At 51.4% G+C, this 20,780-nt stretch overlaps 2 protein-coding genes and 1 long non-coding RNA gene across 6 annotated transcripts; 2 read left to right on the forward strand and 1 right to left on the reverse strand.

Moving 5' to 3' along the window:
- Positions 1-398: 398 nt before the first annotated feature.
- Positions 399-5,107, forward strand: LOC138915103 (melanoma-associated antigen 8-like). 4 transcript variants are annotated; one of them, XM_070257434.1, is made up of 5 exons: positions 409-548; positions 1,426-1,626; positions 2,355-2,464; positions 3,457-3,526; positions 3,600-5,107. In XM_070257434.1, exon 5 carries the CDS (start codon positions 3,654-3,656, stop codon positions 4,683-4,685), a length of 1,032 nt encoding a protein of 343 aa, XP_070113535.1. In that variant the 5' UTR covers positions 409-548; positions 1,426-1,626; positions 2,355-2,464; positions 3,457-3,526; positions 3,600-3,653; the 3' UTR covers positions 4,686-5,107. The 4 variants fall into 4 exon arrangements, with proteins under 4 accessions (XP_070113533.1, XP_070113535.1, XP_070113532.1 ...); XM_070257432.1 differs by having other exon boundaries at positions 399-548; positions 3,214-5,107; XM_070257433.1 differs by having other exon boundaries at positions 429-548; positions 3,457-4,963.
- Positions 5,108-8,380: 3,273 nt separating this feature from the next.
- LOC138921858 (uncharacterized) lies at positions 8,381-13,851 on the reverse strand. Its single transcript, XR_011434754.1, has 3 exons — positions 13,713-13,851; positions 13,264-13,329; positions 8,381-13,107 (listed from the first exon to the last, which is right to left on the reverse strand). It is a non-coding gene; the product is annotated as an uncharacterized lncRNA (long non-coding RNA).
- A 5,209-nt stretch (positions 13,852-19,060) lies between these two features.
- Positions 19,061-20,761, forward strand: LOC138921853 (heat shock transcription factor, X-linked member 3-like). The gene is made up of 2 exons (XM_070257425.1): positions 19,061-19,673; positions 20,085-20,761. Exons 1-2 carry the CDS (start codon positions 19,179-19,181, stop codon positions 20,670-20,672), a joined length of 1,083 nt encoding a protein of 360 aa, XP_070113526.1. The 5' UTR covers positions 19,061-19,178; the 3' UTR covers positions 20,673-20,761.
- The last annotated feature ends 19 nt before the right edge of the window (positions 20,762-20,780 follow it).

Consider the following 20,780-nt stretch of genomic DNA (forward strand, 5'->3'; position numbering starts at 1 on the left):
GGCTTCTCCTGTGAACCCCTCGGCCCTGGGCGCCGCAGCCCCCATCCAGCCCTTCCCCGGGATGGCAGCCCTTCTCAGCCAGGGTGGACGAGGACCCTCCCGAGGGAGGCCGGAGGGCTGCTCCCGCCCCAGAGCACTGGCCCACAGAAGCCCCGTGCCCCTCCTGTGCGCTCTGGGGGACCCCGGGCAGGGCTGTCAGCCGAGGGCTACCCGCTCCCTCCGCAGCCAACAGGGGGTCAGAGCCTGGGGGTGATGGGCACAGATTCAGGGTGCAGGAGCAGGGGCCCAGGCCCGGCCAGAGACAAGGAGAGGAGCAGAGGGCTGGCAGAGGGACCCCCGGATGCCTCTCTGCCAGTGCTGTCAGCCCTGGGAGACCCGTGGCCACGGTGACCGGATGTGACGTCCCCTGGCTTCCGCCTCGGAGGTCTGGGGACGCCGAGGGCCTAGCTGAGGGAGGCCGGATTCAGGGCAGCAGAGGGAAGGAGGCCAGTCCCGGCCAGGGGCCCAGGGAGCCCCAGGAGGGAGAACACTAGACCCAGGGCGTCCAGGTCTGCCTCTGCTGTCAGCCTTGAGGGACCCTGGGGGACGGGGGATGGACAGGCTGAGCCCCTGCCCCCCTCCTCAGAGGAGCCTGCTGGGGAGGGCCCGGGGGAGGGAGCGGACTCAGGGGCAGAGGCGGGGCCAGGCCATGCTGGGGGTCAGGGAAGGAGCAGAGGGTGGCCAAGGACCCCAGGGAGTAACCCCCCACTGGCCCCTGCCATCAGCCCTGGGCGTCCCCGGGTTTAGTGGCTTGAGGTGACCTCCACAGACTTCCCGTGGGGTCTCAGGGGAGTGAGGGCCTCAGGTCCACAGAGGGAGGGTCCCGGGACCTGACAGGCTCAAGCTAAGGACCCTGAGGGAAGACAAAGGAGACCCCACAGAAACACGCCCCTGCCATAAGCCCCGGGAGGCCCTGGGGCGCCATCACCAGTGGCGGCCTTTCCCGCCTTTCGCATCCTGATCTGAGAGAAACTGGGGACTCAGTCATAGGAACAGCACATGAGGGGCGGAGAGGGTGGCCCAGGGCCTGCTGGTGTCCCCGGGAGACACCGAGGGAGGGCTGAGGACCCTGGACCCCAGGACAGAGAGGGAGCCTGTGGCCCTGCGCTCGGGCTTGGGAGGCCCCAGAGATGGCCACCTGAGGAGGCGTTTACAGCCTTCTGCCTCCGGAGTCTTCAGGGGATGAGGACTGTGACTTCAGGTCAGCTGAGGGTGGGGTCCCCGGACCCCGAGGGAGGACTGAGCAGACCCCCGGCCCAGGCATAGGCGACCCCAGCAGAAATCTGCCCCTGTGGTCAGTCCTGCGAGGCCAGGCAGGATGTCAGGAGGGGTGGCCTGTCCACTTCCTGCTCGGGGTCTCAGTGGCATCGTGGCCTTGGCCTGCAGGATGCTACTTCGGGTTAGCAGAAGGGAAGGGTCCAGGCCTGGCCAGGAGTAACTAGGAATACCTTGAAGACTCTGAGGGGACTCCGGCCCCAGGCAGAGGGGGCCCACTGAAATCGGCCCTGCCCCTGTCACCCTGAAGACCCCAGGCAGGGGTGGCGGCAGGTGGTGCAGCCCACTCACCTCTGCCTCGGGCTCTGCCAGGTGAGGCCTTGTTCTGTGGGGCGACGGCGGGTCAGCAGAGAGAGCCACATCTGGTCAGCAGAGGAAGGGGTCCCGGATCTGCCCGGACTCCAGACAAGGAGCCTTTGGGAGGAAGGGAGGGCATGGAGGTTCCCCCCACCCCAGAAGAGAAGGGACCTCACAGAGGCCAGCTTCCCCTGTTCTCGGCCCAGGGAGGCCCCGGGGCAGGGAGGGCTGGATGTGGCCTTCTCGGATTCCTGACACATGCTTGGGGATGGGGGATCTCAGGGAGGTGCGGCCTTGGTCTGAGGGGCAATGGCAGGTCAGACGCAGGTGGAGTCCCAGGATCTTATGGGTGTCAGGGTGAGGAACCCCCCTGAGGACTGAGTGTACCCCCCACCTCAGCAAAGAAAGGATGGCACAGAGTCCGGCTGTCCCCTGTTCTCAGCCCTGGAAGGAACAGTCAGCGGTGGTCCCACATGGCACGCTCACTTCTAGCCTGGGCGGGAAGGTGGGGGGTCCTCAGGAGGAGAGGGCCTGGTCTAAGGGGGAGATGTCAGCTGTCCCAGGCGGGGGACTGGGAGGAAGGGCAGGCCCCAGCAGGAGGAAAGACGAATAACCTACAGGAGGTCTGGGGGAACCCCCACCCCAGGACACGGGGGCTGGTCCCCGCTGCCAGCCTTTTGGGATGTCAGCGGTGGGTGCAGGCGGGTGGGTGTGGATGTGCAGCCTCCTCCCGTTTCTCTCAGAGGCTCAGGGAGGAGAGGACCTTGGTCTGCGAGGACAACGTCAGGTCATCTGAGGAAGCACATCTGGTCAGCTGACATACATTCCAAGAGTCAAGGACCCCGAGGGAGGAGTGAGTGTACCCCCATGGCCAGGACAAAGAGGGGGCCCACAGAAATCTGGCCTGGCCCTGCTGTCAGCCCTGGCACCCTGGCAGGGCCTTTCTGGCTGAGCCCATTCTCGTTTCCTGACCGGTGGTGTCGGGAAGGGGGCAAGGGCCTTGGTCAGAGGGTCTGGACTCAGGTCAGCAGAGGCAGGATCCCAGGCCCTGGCCGGGGTCACGGTGAGGACTGAGGGGACCCCACACACCAGGAGGCACCAGGATCGGTGGGTGGATTGAGTTTCCCTCACATCCTCTTCCTCTGTCTTCGGGACATGGGGCCTTGGCCTAAAGAGGGTGGCCTCAGGTCAACAGATGGAGTTGACCCAGGCCCTGCATGGTGTCGAGGTGAAGACAGAGCACACCACCCATCCCAGGACAGATGGAACCCACAGAGTTTGGCCACCCCTTCTTGTCCCTTGGTGCCTCCTGTTAGCCCCTGGGCAGGTGTGGCCAGATGTGAGGCCCCCTCACTTCCTTCTGCTCAATCTCAGGGGTCTGTGGTCTTGTTCTGAGAGGTTTGCTTCAGGGCAGCAGTGGGGTGGGGCCCAGGCCAGGACAGGGGAGAGGTGAGGACCCTGAGTGAGCTCGGAGGGGACTGCCCACCCCAGAACAGTGGGGACCTCACAGAGTCTGGCCCACCCCTCCTGTCAGCCCTGGTGTCCCAGGGCTGTGCTTGCTTGCTGTCTGTACCCTGAGGTGCCCCGTGTTTCCTCCTCCAGGAACCTGGAGGTGAAGGCCTTGGTCTGAGGCTTGTGTCCTCAGGTCACAGATAGAGGAGGCCCAGGCAGTGCCAGGACTCAAGTCGAGGGACAAACCCCGAATATGCATCCAGGGGCGCCCCCACGCCAGAACTGAAGAGACCCTGCAGACCTCGAGCCCACCACACCCCAGCCCACCACCAGCACCAGAACCTCAGGCTGTGCTGGGTCCTCCCTGAGGAGCCCTATCACTTCTTCCCTCAGATCCCTAGGGCACAGGCCGCCCTGGACAACAGATCCCTGTGAAGCCGAGAGCACCCCTAAGAAGAGACCTGTAAGTCACCGTTGTCAGAGCCACCAAGGGTGGGTTTCTGAGCTGAGGCCACTCACAACTCTCTCCCTCCTAGGCCCGTGGGTCTCTATCAGTCACCCCCTGCCCACACTCCTGCCCGCTGCCTGACATGAATCTAGGTCGGATGGGTGAGCTCTGCAAGCGTGAGGAAGACCATCAGGACCCAAGAGAGGCCCAGGGCCTGGTGGATGTGCAGCTGTCTGGGGCTGAGGAGGAGGAGGCCATATCCCCCTCATCCTCCCCCTCTGTCCCCTTCCTGGGCACCCTGGAGGAGGTGGCTGTGGCTGCGACCACGAGTCCTGAACAGGGCCATCCGAGTGCTCAACCCTCCCCCACTGCCATGGCAGCCACTCCATGGAGCCAGTCCAGAGACAACGGCTCCAGCATCCAAGATGAGGAGGGACCAAGGGTCTGGGAGGACCCGGGAGATGCCAAGTCCTCGCTCCAAGATGCACTACGTTTGAAGGTCTCTGACCTGGTGGGGTTCCTGCTTCTCAAGTATCGCACAAAGGAGCCCACCACAAAGGCGGAGATGCTGAATACGGTCCTCAGAGATTACCAGGACCACTTCCCTGTGATCTTCAGACAAGCCTCTGAGCACATGCAGCTTGTCTTTGGCATTGACGTGAAGGAAGTGGACCCCAGCGACCACTCTTATGTCCTGGTCACCACCCTGGGCCTCACCTACGATGGGATGCTGAGTGGTGAGCAGAGCATGCCCAAGACTGGCCTCCTGGTGATGCTCCTGGGTGTGATCCACCTGCAGGGTGACTGTGTCCCTGAGGAGGACGTCTGGGAAGCACTGAGTGTCATGGGGGTGCGTGCCGGGAGGGAGCACTTCATCTACGGGGAGCCCAGGGAGCTTATCACTAAAGTTTGGGTGCGGGAGCAGTACGTGGAGTACCGGCAGGTGCCCAGCAGTGATCCTGCACGTTACGAGTTCCTGTGGGGTCCCAGGGCCCATGCTGAAACCAGCAAGATGAAAGTCCTGGAGTATTTGCTCAGGGTCAGTAGCAGGGATCCCAATCCCTTCCTCCAGCTGTGTGAAGAGGCTGTGAGTGATGAGGAAGGGGCACCTGAGCCCGAGGGCGGCCAGGCACGGGGCAGGCCCATGCCCAGCACCTTCTCCTGCTGGGCATGAAGTGAGGCCGCTTCTTCACTGCGTGTTTCATGAGAGAGCAGTAAGTGTCCTAAGTAGTGGAGGGGCGAGGTGGGAGGCCACTGTGGATAGCGTCTGTGGGTTCTTGTTCTCTGTGATGGATCCTGGAGATGGATCTTGGTTTCTGTTAGGAATTTTTCAAATGTTTCTTTTTAATAGAAGGTTTAATTTGCTTCAGCGCCTAAGTTTTGAATGACCTTGATCACATATGAATTTGTACTTATCCAGTCCAAGAGTAGGAGTTTTGCTATTTTGTAAAAGTAATTGGGACGCCTTCTATCATAGTCTGCGATCCGAACTGGATGACATGGCCCTGGAACAGCAATTTCCTGGAAATGTGAATGAACTTATCTGTCAAAATGATGGAGTCTAGAAATCCAGAAATAAATATAGAAAGTACTTAATTCTTGCCTTCCTATCCCTTCTTGTCTGTCAGACTATGAAAGTAAAAGACATAAGTCTACCCGGATTTGCTTGAGTGAATCAAGAAAGTCAGAGAAATTTAATCTCCATAAATAAGACCCCTGCTCACTGGCTCATTTCTTCCTCAGACTTTTGCTGAGCCTCTGCTCTCTGGAAGGCCCTGTGTCAGTAGTGGGTACATGAGGATAAGCAGGGCACCCCCCACCCGTAGAATGAGAGTTTAGTAGCCACAGTCCTAGAAGGAAGATGGTGAGGTGTCCCCTCCAGGACAAGTCAAAGAAGGTGGGAGGTGGTGCAGCCCCAGGGGAGCACGCTCACTTGTAAACGCCCCAAGCCAGGGCAGTGTGGGTCTTCGGGAAACTGCGATTCCTTGTGTGGGAGTTGATTATCATGAAGCTCGGTGGTGGCAATGGCCAGACTCACAGTGTGTCTTAGGGCTGAGGGGCAAGTCTGAAATGGAAAATTGCTCTGAAGAGTTTCTTAGGGATCTCGGGTAACCAGACAGAAATCTCCACCTGGGCAGGAAGGGAAGGTGTCCTGGGCTCTTGTCGCATTGCAGTTGAACACAGTGAACAACGAGGAGTTTGACATCCATCATCTCTAAGGATTTCAGAGAAATATGGTGACATTCCTTTGAACTGATACCCAGAAGTCAGTGGCCTGGCACTCCTCTCCCAGGCCTGGGAGAGCCAGAGCCCACAGCATAAGTTAGGTGTTAGGTGTTAATCTTAATTGAGTTTAATTGGCCAATTGTAATCAAGGGCTAGATTTTGGTGGGATGAAATGAATGGAAGTAGTGGTCTGGATGAAGAGCAGCTTGGAGGGAGGCAAGGAGTCGGTCCTTGACTCTGTTTCTAGGAGCTCTGTGTTCCATCCAGCTGGGAAGACTCCCCCACCCCCGAATTTTCACATATATCCTCTAGCTGGGAAGATCTACTGAGTTTCATTTGTGAAACATCCTTTTTGGCTCATTAGTTATTTCGTGTCCTGTTGAACTGCATGTTCTCTAATACGACCTGGACATCAAACAAACAAAATCCCAGAGGAGAGAGTGGAAGGTCTGGAATCAAAACAATCCTAGAAATAACTGCCAGTCCTCAAAGTTCCCATGTATACCAGGCACTGTGCCAGGTGTTTGCCACACATCCCATCCGTTCCTGCAGTCCTACAAGACAGGGCTCACCAACCCACTGCCTTCACAGAGGAAGAGCCCGAGGGTCATAGCGCTTGGTAACTTTCCCAGGATCACATGGCTAGTAAGCGACAGACAGACTAGACAACGGTCTGGATTCATCTAGAGCCCACGCTGTTGCCACTCATCCCAGCCTGCGGCCCACCTTCTGACTCCTCATTCATTTCTCTTCCCAGTTCTCCATGATGTCTCTCAGGTGACAAAATTAGGACCCTGAGGCCCAGCTAGTGAAAGCAGGCCTAAAGAAGGAAGGCAACAATGAGAATCAAATACAATTTGGGGATGGTCCGAGGCTTGTTGAGGGCTGATTCCTCCGGGTGTCTCCATTTCTGTCCAGTCTCAGCACTTTTCCACATGACAGCACCCTTCCCCTGGTCTTTCCCCGTGTGTCCTCCTGTCCAACTCTGGAACCTGGCTGGCTTACAGGGTCTTTGCTGCCGCCCTCTCTGAAGGTTGCACAGGACCTCCTGCCCTCCCCGTGACACAGAGCATTCCTACTCCCTGCAGGGGACCACGGGCCCTCCCATAGCTCACCCTCGATCCTGTCAGAGAGCCACAGCCACTTTCATGGGAAAGGTTACTCTGGACTGTGACGTTTAGACACCTGGTCATCCCTCCCTGGGAGCCTTCGACACACTCGCTGTTTGTCAAATGGGCTGTGAGTAGAGTCTCATGGCGCCTATAATCTACTGGGACCTGAGATACAACCCTGAATCTACACAGAGGGTTTGTGAAGCCATCCTGGTGCTTGCAGTAGGACTTTAATGGGCTCCTTATTTGATGCTGGGAACTGAACACATACACAGGTGAAAGAGCTGATTAAAGTGGTCAGAAACTAACGCCTCATCACAAGCAGTAGATGAGGAGGAATCATCCACTGAAGCCAAATTCCTGCTAGCCCTGGAATCCTCCTAGGAGGTGAGAAATGGTTCTCTGGTAGACATGTTGGTCAAATTTAGAAAGCAAATATAACCATTCTCCCACTGTGTCTTGTCTGGTACCTGCCCCCCAGGAAAGTCCTGTCTTTCAGTGAGCCTGGGGGCACCTATGCCGCTGTTCAGGGAAGTTCAGTCATGTGGAGGGTAGACGAGACTCCCAGGTTAAGATTTCACCCCTGCATCAGAAGGAAGCCTACTGAGATTATAGACGGTATCGCAAAGGGAGTGCAGAAAAGTGCCATAGAGCAAAGAAGGCGACCCTCCCTGCTGAGATTGACAAGATACTCTTAAAATGAGATGTGGTTCTGTATTTGAGAGCATCCATTGCACAGTAGGCACTTAACACTTCAGGGGCTTTCAAGGCAAATGTGACCTCAGAAACTCCTCCACACAATGAACACGGATGTCGTCCTAACAAGTTATAATGGTTGCTTTGTGTTGGGCACCTACTATGTAACGGGGCATGGGAGAGACTTCAGTGCTTATCCATATCTTGTCTAGCTGCCTTTCCTGGACACAGGAGACACTACATTGCCAGGCCACTTGTAGTTACGGAGGGTCATGTGACAACCTTTGCCAGGGCAGACCTGAGCAGAAGCATTGTTTGTCACATCCAGGCATTTGAGAGACGGTATACCAGTTCCATTCTCTCTCTCTCTCAATTCACCAGTAAACACGGTAACCCCATGTTGAGATGGTGGAACCAAAAGATGGAAGCAGCCTGGATCCCTGAGTCACCTAGAATGGAAGGTGTCTGGTAAACTGCATCAGAATTTATGTGCACAACAAATACACTTTTGTTGTGCTAGCCTTTCAAATGTCAGGGTTGGTCTGTTGCCCACGCTAGCAGTAACTTTAATTGACATAGCTGCTATTGCTGTTGTTAGGTTTATAAAAATACTTTGTAATATACAGATTAATATATATTGCATGTATTATATATTACATATATTGCATATATTCCTATAAAAAATTCTAAAATAGAGCTAAATCACAATTTCTCCATTTACAAAAATCTTCCCAAGTTCATCCCTCTCCTCTGAGTTTGCCACCAATAACATACTGCTATATGCTATTTCAAAGCTTATTCTAGGCTTTTTCATAAATAAATGTGCTATGAAATATGTGGCATTTTTTTTAATGTGCATAGGTAATGACGTACATACTGATCTCTCACTTTCCTTTGCCACCTAATAAGATGGATGTGGGATATTCCCATGACAGCACATATAGATATAGGTCACTTCTGCAAAAACACCAAATAACCTTTTTCAAAAATTGGCAAAGGAATTGAATAGAAATTTCTCCAAAGAACATATACACGTGGCCAATAAGCAAATGAAAAGATGCCCAACATCACTAATCATTAGGGAAATGCAAATCAAAACCACAATGAGATACAATCTCACACCCATTCAGATGGCTATTATCCCCCCACCCCTCCCAAAAAAGAGCCCAGAAATTAAGACCTGTTGAAGAGGATGTTGAGAAATTGGAACCATTGTGCATGGTTGGTGGGAATGTATGATGACACCACTGCTGGGGAAAGCAGTATGGCAGTTCCTCAAAAAATTAAACATACAATTTGCATATGACCCAGCAATCCCATTTCTGAGTATGTACCACAAAGAATTGAAAGCTGGGTCTCAAAAAGATATTTGTACACCCATGTTCATAGCAGCATTATTCATAGTAGCTAAGATGTGGGTATGACATTGTGATTTTGAGAAAAATATATATTTGGTCATTCAGATGATCAACATATATTTCTCATATATATTTGTTCCTTGTCCAGGGTTCTTGACTCACAGCTCCCAAAGCCCTTGGGATTTTATAAGCGTTGAGAGTGACAGAGGTGTCTCTTGTTATGTTAATGAGCTGACTTTTGGACCCCATCCAAGGATGGGGGCTGATTGTCAGGAGAACCAAGCATATGATTAGAGGGTTGGAATTCTCAGTTCCACTTTCCCAACCCCTATGAAGGGGAGAGGGCCTAGAGGTTGAATCAGTCACCAATGGCCACTGATTTAATCACTCACGACAATGTAATGAAGTCTCCATAAAAACCCAAGAGGACAGGGTTTGGAGAGCTTCCAGGTTGGTGAAGACGCGGAGATTCGGAGACAGTGGTCTGCCTGGAGAGGGCATGGAAGCTCTGTGCCCCTTCCTATTGTCGACGCAAATAATCCATAACCAACCTATAAATCAAAATTGGGGTGAGTTTATTATGAACCAGAGTGAGGATTATAACCCGGAAGGCCTTAGAAGGCATTCCAGAGAAGCATGAGTTTCAGTACAGTCTTCTATCTTTTTAGAACAAAGAAGATACATTAAACACCCCCAGGATACATTTTCAAAGAGGTATTCAGTTGCAAATTAGCAGGTCAACATGATGCCAGGAAAAGAACTAATTTGGGCGTTACCAATAGGGCATTACCAATAGGGTGTTGTCACCAAGAGGGCCTAGGAGGGGAAGTATGCATTCTTTGTCTCAAGAGAGATTCCTTTAGTGGATAAGCAGATGTACAATGTATGTTTGATAGGCCATAAGTCAGGCTTTCTAGTTCAAGCCAAATCAGTTTTGAAGTCGAACAGTTACCCCATATACTTCAATATGTGAAAATCTCTTATCACTATGTACCTTGCCCTATGCAGCTCTACATCTGTCTGTGCCTGAGTTATATCCTTTCACAATAATCCAGTGATCTAGTAAGTAACGTTTCTCTGAGTTCTGTGAGCTGCTCTAGCAAATTAATTTAACCTGAGGAGGGTGTCGTGGGAACCTCTGATTTTTAGCCAGTTGGTCAGAAGTATATAATAACCTGCATTCGCAATTGGCACCCTGAGTTGGAGGGGGTCATTGGAACCTCCAACCTACAGCCATTCAACGAGAAGCACGGGTAACAACCTGGGTTTACAACCGGCATCTGAAGTCGGGGGTGGGGCAGTCTTGTAGGACTGAACCCTTTACCTCCGGAATCTGGTGCTGTCTCCAGGTAGATAGTGTCAGAATTGAGTTGAATTCTTGGTGACAAATAGAATTGGCAAGCAATAGGATATATTGGAGTACATGAGGAAGCCATTTGGTGTAAACCTAATTCAGCCTGACCTTGTTTTTCCAAAAGGGCCTGACTGTGGCTGTTGAGCATGCAGTGTATATCTGCTTTAGACATTCCCTATGGCAAGAACAAAGGCCCTTGAGATAAAGGTGCAACTTCCCTCCCCCTCCCAACGTTGGCATTTCCTTAAAGATTAAGCATCTTTCCTTAGGCTAGGAACTGATTGCTGCGCTCACCTGTGACCACCCAGCTCGAGACAACAGACTTGCTTCCTGCTGCGCCTGCCAAGATAGCAGACCCTCTACCTGCTGGGTCTATCAAGGGCTGTGCCGACAGGGCAATCTTGTGACTATTGTAAGAGGGACATTTCAATCATATGTGAAACATCCTCTTTGAGGGTATATAACCACTCTGTATACCCCCACTTCTTTGGAGTGCTCCGCTCCTTTGTGGAAGGACTCTCCTGGGCCATGGTCCTCACATTCTAGCTCAGAATAAACTCTCCCAAATGTTCATTTATAGATTGGTTATGGATTATTTTCGTCCACATTGGACACTCTTCTCGTGTCTGAGAATATCTTGTTGTATGTGTGGGAATCACCCCCCCAATGTTGAAATTGAGAGTCAGGACACTAAAAGAATGGGAGCAATCCAAGCGTCTATCAACAGGTGACTGAATAAGCAAAATGTGGTACAAACGTACAATGGAATATTATTCAGCCTTAAAAAGGAAGGAAATTCTGACATATTCTGCTGACAACTAATATACAGAAACCTTATTTTAAATTGAGTCAGGAGGCCAGAAAAGAGATCTCTCATGCACAAGCTTCTCAATGCACCCTACAGAGCCCAACAGGAAGAGACATACCTTGCATCTCCCACAGGAAGTGATATACTTTACCACCCCAGCAGAACGAAGGGAGGAAGAAATTCCTCCTTGTCCAGCAACAGTTCAGCCAATGAGAGACGGCCATAACTCATCAATGAAAACTCACTAGACTTCGAACTTCCAAGTTCCTCCAATGGACTCTTTGTACATAACAGCCCCACCCAGCTTCATAAGAGAATGTTTTCCTCCTTTGTTTCTCTGGAGATGCCTGTGGTTTGCCACGGACCACATGTCACTGATTGCAGTTCTTTGTTGTTCCCGAATGAACCCATTTTGCTGGTAAAATAACTGGCTGTTTGTTTTAGGTCAACATGCTACAACACAGATGAGCCGTGAGGACACTGTGCTAAGTAAAATAAGCGAGACATGAAAAGGCAAATGCTGTATGATTCCACTTATATGAGGTACTTGGAGTAGTCAAAGTCATAGAGACAGAAAGTAGAATGATAGGTGCCAGGGTTTGGGAAAAGGTGGAATGTGGAGTTATTGTTTAAGGGGTATAGAGTTTCTTGGGTATTGCAAGATGAAAAGAATCCTGGAGATGGATGATGGCGATGATTGCACAACAATAAGAATGTGCTTAATACCACTGAACTGTGCATTTAAAACTGGTTACGATGGTAAATTTTATGTTATATTTATTTTACCTCAATAAAAAATATTAAAAAAGACACTGTAACAGAAATGAAGAATGCCTTTGATGGGCTCATCAATAGACTGGACCCAGCAGAGGACAGAATGAGCGAGCTTGACGATTCATCGACAGAAACTTCCAAAACTGAAATGTAAAGAGAACAAAGACAGAAAAAGAAATGTGGGACAAGTGCAAAAGGTGAAACATTCAGTAGTGGAATTCCAGAAGGGGAAGAAAGAGAGACAGGAACAGAAGAAATATTTGAGGTGATAATGGCTGAGAACATCCCCAAATTCACGACATCAAACCACAGATTCAGGAAGCTCAGAGAACACCAAGTAGGATACAAAACAAACAAAAAATCTGCAGCCAGACATATATTCAAACTGCAGAAAATCAAAGCGGAAGAAAACTTGAAAGAAGCCAGAGGGAACCAAAAGTGTGAGAGGAATCCCTTCTGTTATTTCTCTTGTCAACTTAAAAAGCCAATTTGCCTGTTATTTTATCTCAAAATGAGTTTATTCAGGAATGGCCAAAATAATTGCAATTTGGGATGTGCATGCTATGGAAAACCACAGGCAAATTCGGAAAAGAAAGGAGGGGAGGTGCTTTTGTAGAGAGAAAGGGGGAGTATGGAAGGGCTGTTCTGGAGGAAGGTCCTTTGGGGGGAAGTTACAGTTCAGAGTGGCATATCTTCTCATTGGCTGGGCTGTTGCTGGATGAGTAGAGAAATCTTCCTTCAGTGGTAAAGTAGTTTTACTGCCTGTCCAAGATGCAGGCATCCCCCTCTTCCTTTTTGGTGTCATGGAGGACATATCATAGGGCATAAGATCTCCCCCTACAGGCCTTCCTGACTCCAATTCAATATAGTTCAGGTTTTTTTAAATTAATTTCCATATTCTCTCTCTATGCTCCTGCCACTTGGCCAGTGAGTCAGACCCATTCGAGGGAAGTGCACAGCAGTGTCAGGAGACTAGAGACCCATCTCCTAGCTAGAGGACTACAAGGGAGTCCCCTGGGGGCCAGAGAGTGTGTTGAAGGCATTTTGTTCCAAACAAAAGCGTCCATGACCAGTGTCGATGACGTGTGGTGCAGCTGTTCTGAGCGGAAAGTGCCAGAGCTGGGCCCACCCCAGGGTGTGTCATAGTCAGTGCTGTCAGGTGTGCTCCCAGGCTCCGCAGTCGTTTGGATTCCATCACTTGCAGCAGCTTGCAAAGGCAGCATGGTGAGTTTTCCTTCAGGAAGAGGGTAAAGCTTCCAGGAGCAGTTCTGGAAAACCAAGATCAAAAAGCTCTCCCCTGTACCACATATCCCCCGGTGGCTGGTTATGTTTTTCCTTCATCATTCCAAAATCAGTGTGTCCCATTCAGTGATCAAACTTTACATTGCTTCCATAATCCCCTCTTCTCCCCCAGACCCTTTTACCTGAAAGGATTGTATGCAAGAGGGGCAAAGGCATTTTCACAGACAAACATCCTCATACAAGTGAGCCTGAAAGACATGTCATGTTCAGGATGTGGTCAGGATGAAATCCCGACATGTCAGCAACTTTCAAAATAGATTTACATAACCCTTTTCATCCTGATCGCTTATCCAGTGAGGGGTAGAGAAGAGGGCAAGGCCTTTCTGGGGACAGCTCCGTTAACACTCACACTGCCTGGTGCGTGCACCAGGAGAAAGGTGAGGGGAAAAGTCAGGCAGTCAGTCCTTGTTGCAAACTGTGACTAACCCGCCTACTCAAAGGCAGAGGAACGTCCTGAGGGGGTCTAAGTGGGATCTGGCTGAAGTACATGGTGGATCCCATTCCCCATGATTGGCCCTCCTCTCATGTACAACTTGCACAGGCATCCCAAGTTAGGAGTGCAATCACCCACCTCAGAAATGCAGTGCCCATGAGCGGCTCCATCTCACTTGTTCCCATCCGATATCAAGCCCTTCATCGCGGGCATCTGCAAAAGACCCAGACGGTGCAGGGCAGCACTCAAGATACTTTAACAGATTTGGAGCCCACAGAGGGGCATCCCAAATCTGCGACAGTTCCAGAGTCCAAGACCTGTTCATCGAGCTTGGCCTGCTTTCCATTCAGCACAACTCGTGTTGAGGCTATAACAGCCCATCGTGGACAGTTTTAGCTTTTATCTTAAAGTTGGTCAATTAGGGTTGGTGGGTTTGGGGTCCAAAAGGAGTCAGTGGCTTTTCTGCAGCAGCAGGAAAGCCGAGACACTGCAAGGCCAGACAGCGAGGGTCCAAGTCCAAGTGACAAGCTGTCCTAAGCCCTTTCTGCCTTTTCAGCCTTAGAGTTCCTCCCAATTGACGCCTGAAAAAGACACACCTCAGGTCGGATAATCATCAGCCTCTAAGGGTCAGACACTTGATTTCATAAGAGCTCATTAGCCAACCGTAGGGGCTTCGAGGGATTGGAGGCTGACCCAGGAAGAAGAGATGACCAGGAGAGGCAGCAACACAACACCAGATTTACAGGATGGTGCCTCAACAGGGTTGCATTAGAGGGGAGTCCCTCACAGCATGAGATCATCCTGGGGTTTATGGGTCAGGAGGGCACTATCAGAAGGGGAGCGCTATGGTCTGAATGTTTGTGTCCCCTCAAATGCATCTGTTGAAACCCTAACCCCCAAAGATGATGGCATTACAAGGCGGGGCCTTTGGGAGGTGCTTAAATCATGAGGGTAGAGCCCCCATGGATGGGAGTCACCTTATATAAGAGGTCCCAGAGAGATTCCCAGCCCCTTCCACCATGTGAGGACACAGCGAGAAGGTGGCGGCTAGGGACCAGGAGGAGGGCCCTCACCCCACCATGCTGGCGCCTTGATCTTGGACTTCCAGCCTCCAGAATGGTGAGAAATAAATTTCTGTTGTTTCTAAGCCACCCAGTCTGTGGTATTTTGTTACAGCAGCAGGACCGGGCTAAGGGGGGAAGGCAAGGGAGCTGTTGGGAAAGAGGCATCGGAGAGGCAGCCCACATGTCAAAGCAAAGTCGCTCAGCAGCTCGGGGAGTGGCCTGGGGTCTTAGGGCCACAAGGCTCTATTTTATCTATTCTTAGCAGATGTGTGTTGAGGTTTGGCAGGTTCTAAAGGACCAAAACTCTGCTAGTATGAGCACTGTGTGAAACAATCGGACATGTGAACATTTGGGTTGGGGGCTGGCAGGTTTTTAAGCCATCAGGACCCAGACTGCTGTCAAGAAATATACAACCTAGGGGCCCATACACACAGGTCATCCATCCTTGGCTCATTTGTATAACACTACCTGAACACTGCTTTTTAAAGCTCTACAAGTCTATCTCTATCTAGAGATGGCCTCTCTTTCCCAAGTTGTCTTCCTTTTTCCAGGGGCTCCAAAAAGCAAAAATCATCAGGTGACTTGTTCTGTTTCCAATCCTCAAAGAGTTTACACCAGAGAGAGAGACTGATTGAGACTGACTTTAACACCACAATTCCAACCGGGATAACGTTGAGAGTAAGCCTCGAGGAAATCCCTAGAATCCAGGCCTCCCTGTCTAAGGCAAGGAGGGGAGGCAGACTGCTAACAAGGCTTGCACGTGGCTCCTTTAGAAAGGCCCATTTAATCCAGTGGTCCCCATGCCATTTTTAGCCTCTAAGGACACGTTCCCTGGCGTGCCCTTAGCCTTGGACCACCACAGAATGAGACATCACCAGACAACAAAGACTCTCCTTTGCTGCTTGTCCTGCAGTCTGCCGGTGGCTTCATGGCAGACAGAAGGGCCCCCTATGGGGGTGAGGCTGTTGGCCCCATTCCGGCTCTACTTCTTCCTCCGGGTGGAAGCTGGGCCTGAAACTCCACCTGCCATGCCTAGGCTGGGCCTTTCCTGGTCCCTGTCCATGGACTAGCTGAAGAGCAAATGGCCCAGACCCTCAGAGCGCTCGCACAGCCAGTGTGATGCAGCAGGCCTCCACAACTGCTCCTATCATTGCTGTTACAATGCAGAGCTGTGTTCAAGGACACAAAACCCAACCCAGCTCCTGGTGACACAGAACTTCCTTCTTTCCAACATGTATACTGGGCACTGGTTTCACATAATGGTCCCTGCCATGCTCAAGGTCCTTCTTCCTAGTCTGGTGGGGGAGACAGATGCACCCAATATCACAGCAGGGCAGGAGCACTCCGACTGGGACTGGACATGGCAGCTAGGCTGTGGGAACTGTGGGGAAGGATCCATGAGGGGGACCTGGGATGGGAGTAAGGCCTTACTGAGGAAGAGGCCTTGGAGTAGGACCCAGACAGGCTGAGTGGCCTCTGGACAGAGAAGGGCACTGCCATAGAGGGGGTAGCAGGAGGACATTTCCTGACAGGAGCTCCCAGCGTGTCAGACAATAGTGCCAGGGGCCCAGTGGGGTTGGCCCAGGGCTGGAGCCCAGAAGACAGTGAGTGAAAGCGGCTGGAGGGCTGCGTGAGTGGGTAAGAGGAGCCCTGCAGCCAGGAGACTGGAAAGGGCAGGCCTCGATGTCACCAGGGCCTCTGTCTGAGTCATAGCTGAGAGACCACTCAGATGTGAGGTAGACCAACTGCAGGGGCACGGCTGGTGCCTGGGAGGGAGGGAGAAGAGTAAGGAGGCAGCTCCCACCAGGACTTACAGGGTAAGGGGGGCTGGAAGGAGGGGGAGGCAAAAAGACCACACAGCCAGGCCTGCCCCTTGGCAGCCCCAGGCCTTGGGCCCCATAGCCCACAGCTAGGCACTTTCTCCATGGCTGCAGGCTGTGCATTTCCCACAGCAAGTCCAGACTGAAATCACTTTCCCTCTGGGGTGGCTGTCCTCAGAGTCCAATCAGCTGTGATCTGCTAGAGTCACCTGACCCTGGGGCTTTGGTCCATAAGGCAGGGACACGTACACGTCATCTCTCGGGCCTCTGGAGCACTGAAGAGCCAACCAATCATTTCTCTCAAACCTAGGTACCTAATAAAGACTGTGGGACTGGCGGCCACAGGGCACAGGGTTGAAATTCTGGGACGGAGAAGCCTTAGTCGAGGGAAGCCATTTTCATAATGCCTTTCATCAACTAGACTGAAGTCAGCACCGTGAGGATTTCATCTTTAGAAGACAAGATGAGCCTCGTGTCCTAGTTCTTATCCACAGCAGAAATTCGGCAAATCCTGAAACAAAGGCCATGAGCTAATGGTCCTACAGAAGGCTTAGGACTTCAAGAGTGCCTAAATGACATCAAGTAAATACTGGTTCTCTGCAGAATGCCAGACTGCAGTTTCCTGAGTCATTTTCTCTTCTCCCACCAAACGGCTCAATCCCTTTGTGTAAGTCATCAGCCGAGTTCATGAGCTAGCACAGGCCACAAGGAAATTTCATTCTCAGTCTTTACAGAACTCACTGAGGCAAAATACTCTGCTGTGCAACTGAAGGGAGATGGCTGTTCATCCAAAGTTCATCCAAATCAGAAGAAGGCCCCTTCTGAGAAGCCACCAATGGTTTCCATTTAAATTCTTAGCGTCTGAGGGCATGTCCCTACAGGACAAACTGACTTCTTCAATGAATTCTTTGGAAACCTGTTTTGAAGCACAAAGACCACAGACCAAGCCCAAATGTAGACCTCGGGGCTCTGTTAAGGATTACAGTCCCCAGAGTGAAAGGTATCTTGGGAGATTCTCTTTCAAGCCCTGTTTGCACTCCCCTTTTAGAAACAAAGGATTGATCCTCAGAGAGGGCAAATGACCTTTCTCAGTGGCAGCCTGGACAAAGGACCTGAGATCCTTGCAGACAGGGCCTTCCCATGGTACCACTCTATCTCCCGAGAACGAAGTTGTCCGCAACAGCTAGAGAACACTTATCACCAGATTCACTGTCGTATCCTCTCCTCTGTGGTGAGGACAACTTTCATTTGGGTTTTGTGCGATTCCACAGCCACACTCTCATCTATTTTCACATACACAATGATGGATATCTTCATGTTGTCTTCTTACATCTAACTAAACAAGTAGGAATTTTCTTTGGGAGTGAGTCTGTGTAAGGTAGGCCCTTTGAAAAGTATCTAACCCAACGGAAAACAAAATTATTCAATGGACCTACCATCCAGGTAATGGCAGGGGAGGGATACTGGGGTCGAGGGAGGGGGTCGGCTTGGGGCAAGGAGAGCAGGGCTGGCTCAGGGGAGTGGGTCAGTGAAATGCTTTGTCTCAACAGAACAGAACAGGTGCTAAACCCCCCAAATCAAGGAATTAAAAGGGGAAGTACCAAAGTAGATCCAATTTGGAAGTGAGAGGCCAGAAATCTGGGAGAGCAGAAGCCAAACCACTCTAAAGCAGAAAAGAAATAGGGCTTTAGAGGAAGCCTCAAGGGAGGTTGTATGCAAGCAGCTGTGGAAGGTGATTTGAAAAGGGCACATGCAGGTGTTCCCAAAGTGAGCTCGTCCAGGACAACCAGAAGAGTTTCTATGGTGAAGAAATGGAAACTAAAGACAACCTGGAGAGGGATGAGTTGAGGGCAAGCAGAGTACAAGAGGAGACACCCTCCCAAGCACAGTGGAGGATGCGGCCATCCACCTCCGTGCCTACGCTGTGGGTAATAGTGTGTTTGAGGTGTTTTGGGTGACACTGAGGTTGAGGATCATCAGAGGCACTCCCACTGTGCTCCAGCACAGCACTACTCTGGGGACAACTTGACCCAGAGGCAAGAAAACAGGACTCCTTGTTTGGGCCCATCTGAGCAGGACCAACCAAACAGCAGGAGCAGCTAGAGGAGACCAAAGCAGGAAGCAGGAGCAGCACGAAGAAGGAGGGGGCTATCAACCTAGACTAGGCAAATCAGCCTGCTAGGGACCACCGTCTCCTGGGAGGCACAGTCCCCCAGTGGCCCATATGACCTGCCTAGTCTTGGTGGGAGCCAAGCTAGGACTAACCAGGGCCTGGCCCTTAAGCACATCAGAGAGGTCAGCAACAGGTCCCCCAACCTGTCTTTAGAGGTGGGAGTGGAGACAGGATTGTGCTTTCTCAACCCATCCAGGGCCGGGCCACATGAAACAATGTGCCTGGCAGCTGATAGGAGCCTTTTCTGGGAACTTGAACCAAACGTTTCTCTCCTTTTAGAAAAGAGAGAAGCTGGGACCCTGCACCCCTCCCCTCCCCCACACTTGGCCAGGGCTCCCTCTCCAGACCAGTTGCAAGTGACCCTTGTGACATCATGTGACAACTAAAGAGAATGATGACTTAAGCAGCCGGTTGCCCCACTACCGAGACTCTAGAATTTTGTGGACAGTATTTACTGGGCATCCCCACCCTGACCGAAGGCATTTCTGACCTGAGAGTTCAGGGATATGATCTCAGATAGAAAGTGCTCCTGACCTAGACTAGCTCCATGGCTAGTCAGAGTACCGACCAGATAGATGAAGTCAAGCAGGCCCCATCGGGTGACGGAGAGCCAGCAACAGGGGTCCCAACTAATTCATCCCTGGATCCAAATCTGGATTCCAGGGAGATTTTGGAGACCCACAGTGACCAAGCCATGAGCCAAGATCCAGGCCCCCAAGACAACCTGCGACCACAGGACCCAAACCAAGGCGCCGTCCACGTGGAAGAAAACCACCACCTTCTCGGGCTCTCCTTCCCAAGAAAGCTTTGGATGGTAGCTGAGGACGACGCCTTCACATCTGTGCGCTGGAATGACGAGGGAGACACCGTGATCATTGAAGAGGATCTTTTCCAGAGGGAGATTCTTCATCGGAGAGGCCCAGGGAGAATTTTTGAAACAGACAGCTTGAAGAATTTTATCCGCCAACTGAATCTCTACGGCTTCAGCAAAATACGTCCAAACGACCCTTCGGTTCACTCTCCAGGGAACAAGAGAATGATGGTAAGGTAGAGCATCCTCTTTCCCATGTTCTCCGTCCGGCGAACATCTTCCTAGTAGACCAAGATGAATGATGCACTGAAAGGGTTTAATTTCTGAGGATAACTTTTTTCACGTGAGACTTTATTTATGGAAAGATGAGAAGGTATAGTTGTTCCTATGAAACAACCACCCCGAGAGGTAATCTGCAGGTGTGACGAAAGACTCTGAGAGCTCAGTTAATGTCAAGGAGATAGATGCACCTTAACCTATGCATTACGTATGTTGAGCGAGCTCAGGCTCTAGGGCAAAATGAAACTTGCCAGCAAGTTAAAAAGATCTTTTCTCCCTAGGAAAACAAGACCATTATGATTGGGGGGGGGGGGGGGTGAATATTTGCTCCCAGGATGACTAACAGGATTGATTTTGTTTCAGATCTACCGTAACTCCAACTTTAGGAGAGACAAACCTCTGCTCATCGAGAACATCCAAAGAGGCAACGTGAGAACTACCGCTCAGCCAGGGACCAGCACAACAACTCCAAAGAGAAAGAAGCAGGTAGCAGCTACGAGGCGCTCCCCACGAACCTGTCAAAATGAACCCACCATAGAAACTGACAGAAAGGCCCAAAAGGAAGCCCCAAAAGCTCAGGGACCCACTGACACCTGGTCGGTCATGTGCTCTGATGTCCACTCTGTGAGCAGTGTAGAAGGACATGCCACAGAAAATCGTGAACCAAGTGAGCCAGGCAGCCCAAGTGGGGAGGGCACGTCCAGGAATGTTCTGTTTGAGTCCATGGCTACTGGCGGAGGAGACGGTGCAGAGGAACCACCCACCAGCCCCCCAGATTACCCAGATCATGATTCGGTGATGTTCTTGTACAATACCTGTTATTCCATCCTGCTGGCTTCCCTTTCAGTGATGGCTCCACCTGAGGCCCCTGACGAGGACGAGGAGCAGGAAAGCTCCTCAGATTATAAGTGTGCACTATGTGAGCACTTTAAGGACAATCCACGTTCCTAAGCTCACAGGTCACTAGTGACAGATAAAAACCACCATTTTACAGCCATGATGCAAAACTCTGAGGGAGTAAATAAACAATCTAATGAGAATTGTGACTCGGTGTTCTTT

Source organism: Equus caballus, chromosome X, assembly GCF_041296265.1.
Source record: "Equus caballus isolate H_3958 breed thoroughbred chromosome X, TB-T2T, whole genome shotgun sequence".
Classification (NCBI taxonomy): domain Eukaryota; kingdom Metazoa; phylum Chordata; class Mammalia; order Perissodactyla; family Equidae; genus Equus; species Equus caballus.

What these genes read in the sequence shown, in the direction of transcription:
- LOC138915103 (XM_070257432.1), top strand. Translation starts at nt 3,654, where the DNA reads ATGAATCTAGGTCGGATGGGTGAGCTCTGCAAGCGTGAGGAAGACCAT.
- LOC138921853 (XM_070257425.1), top strand. Translation starts at nt 19,179, where the DNA reads ATGGCTAGTCAGAGTACCGACCAGATAGATGAAGTCAAGCAGGCCCCA. An exon ending in CAGGGAACAAGAGAATGATG is followed by an intron (nt 19,674 to 20,084) that starts GTAAGGTAGAGC and finishes ATTTTGTTTCAG; the next exon opens with ATCTACCGTAACTCCAACTT.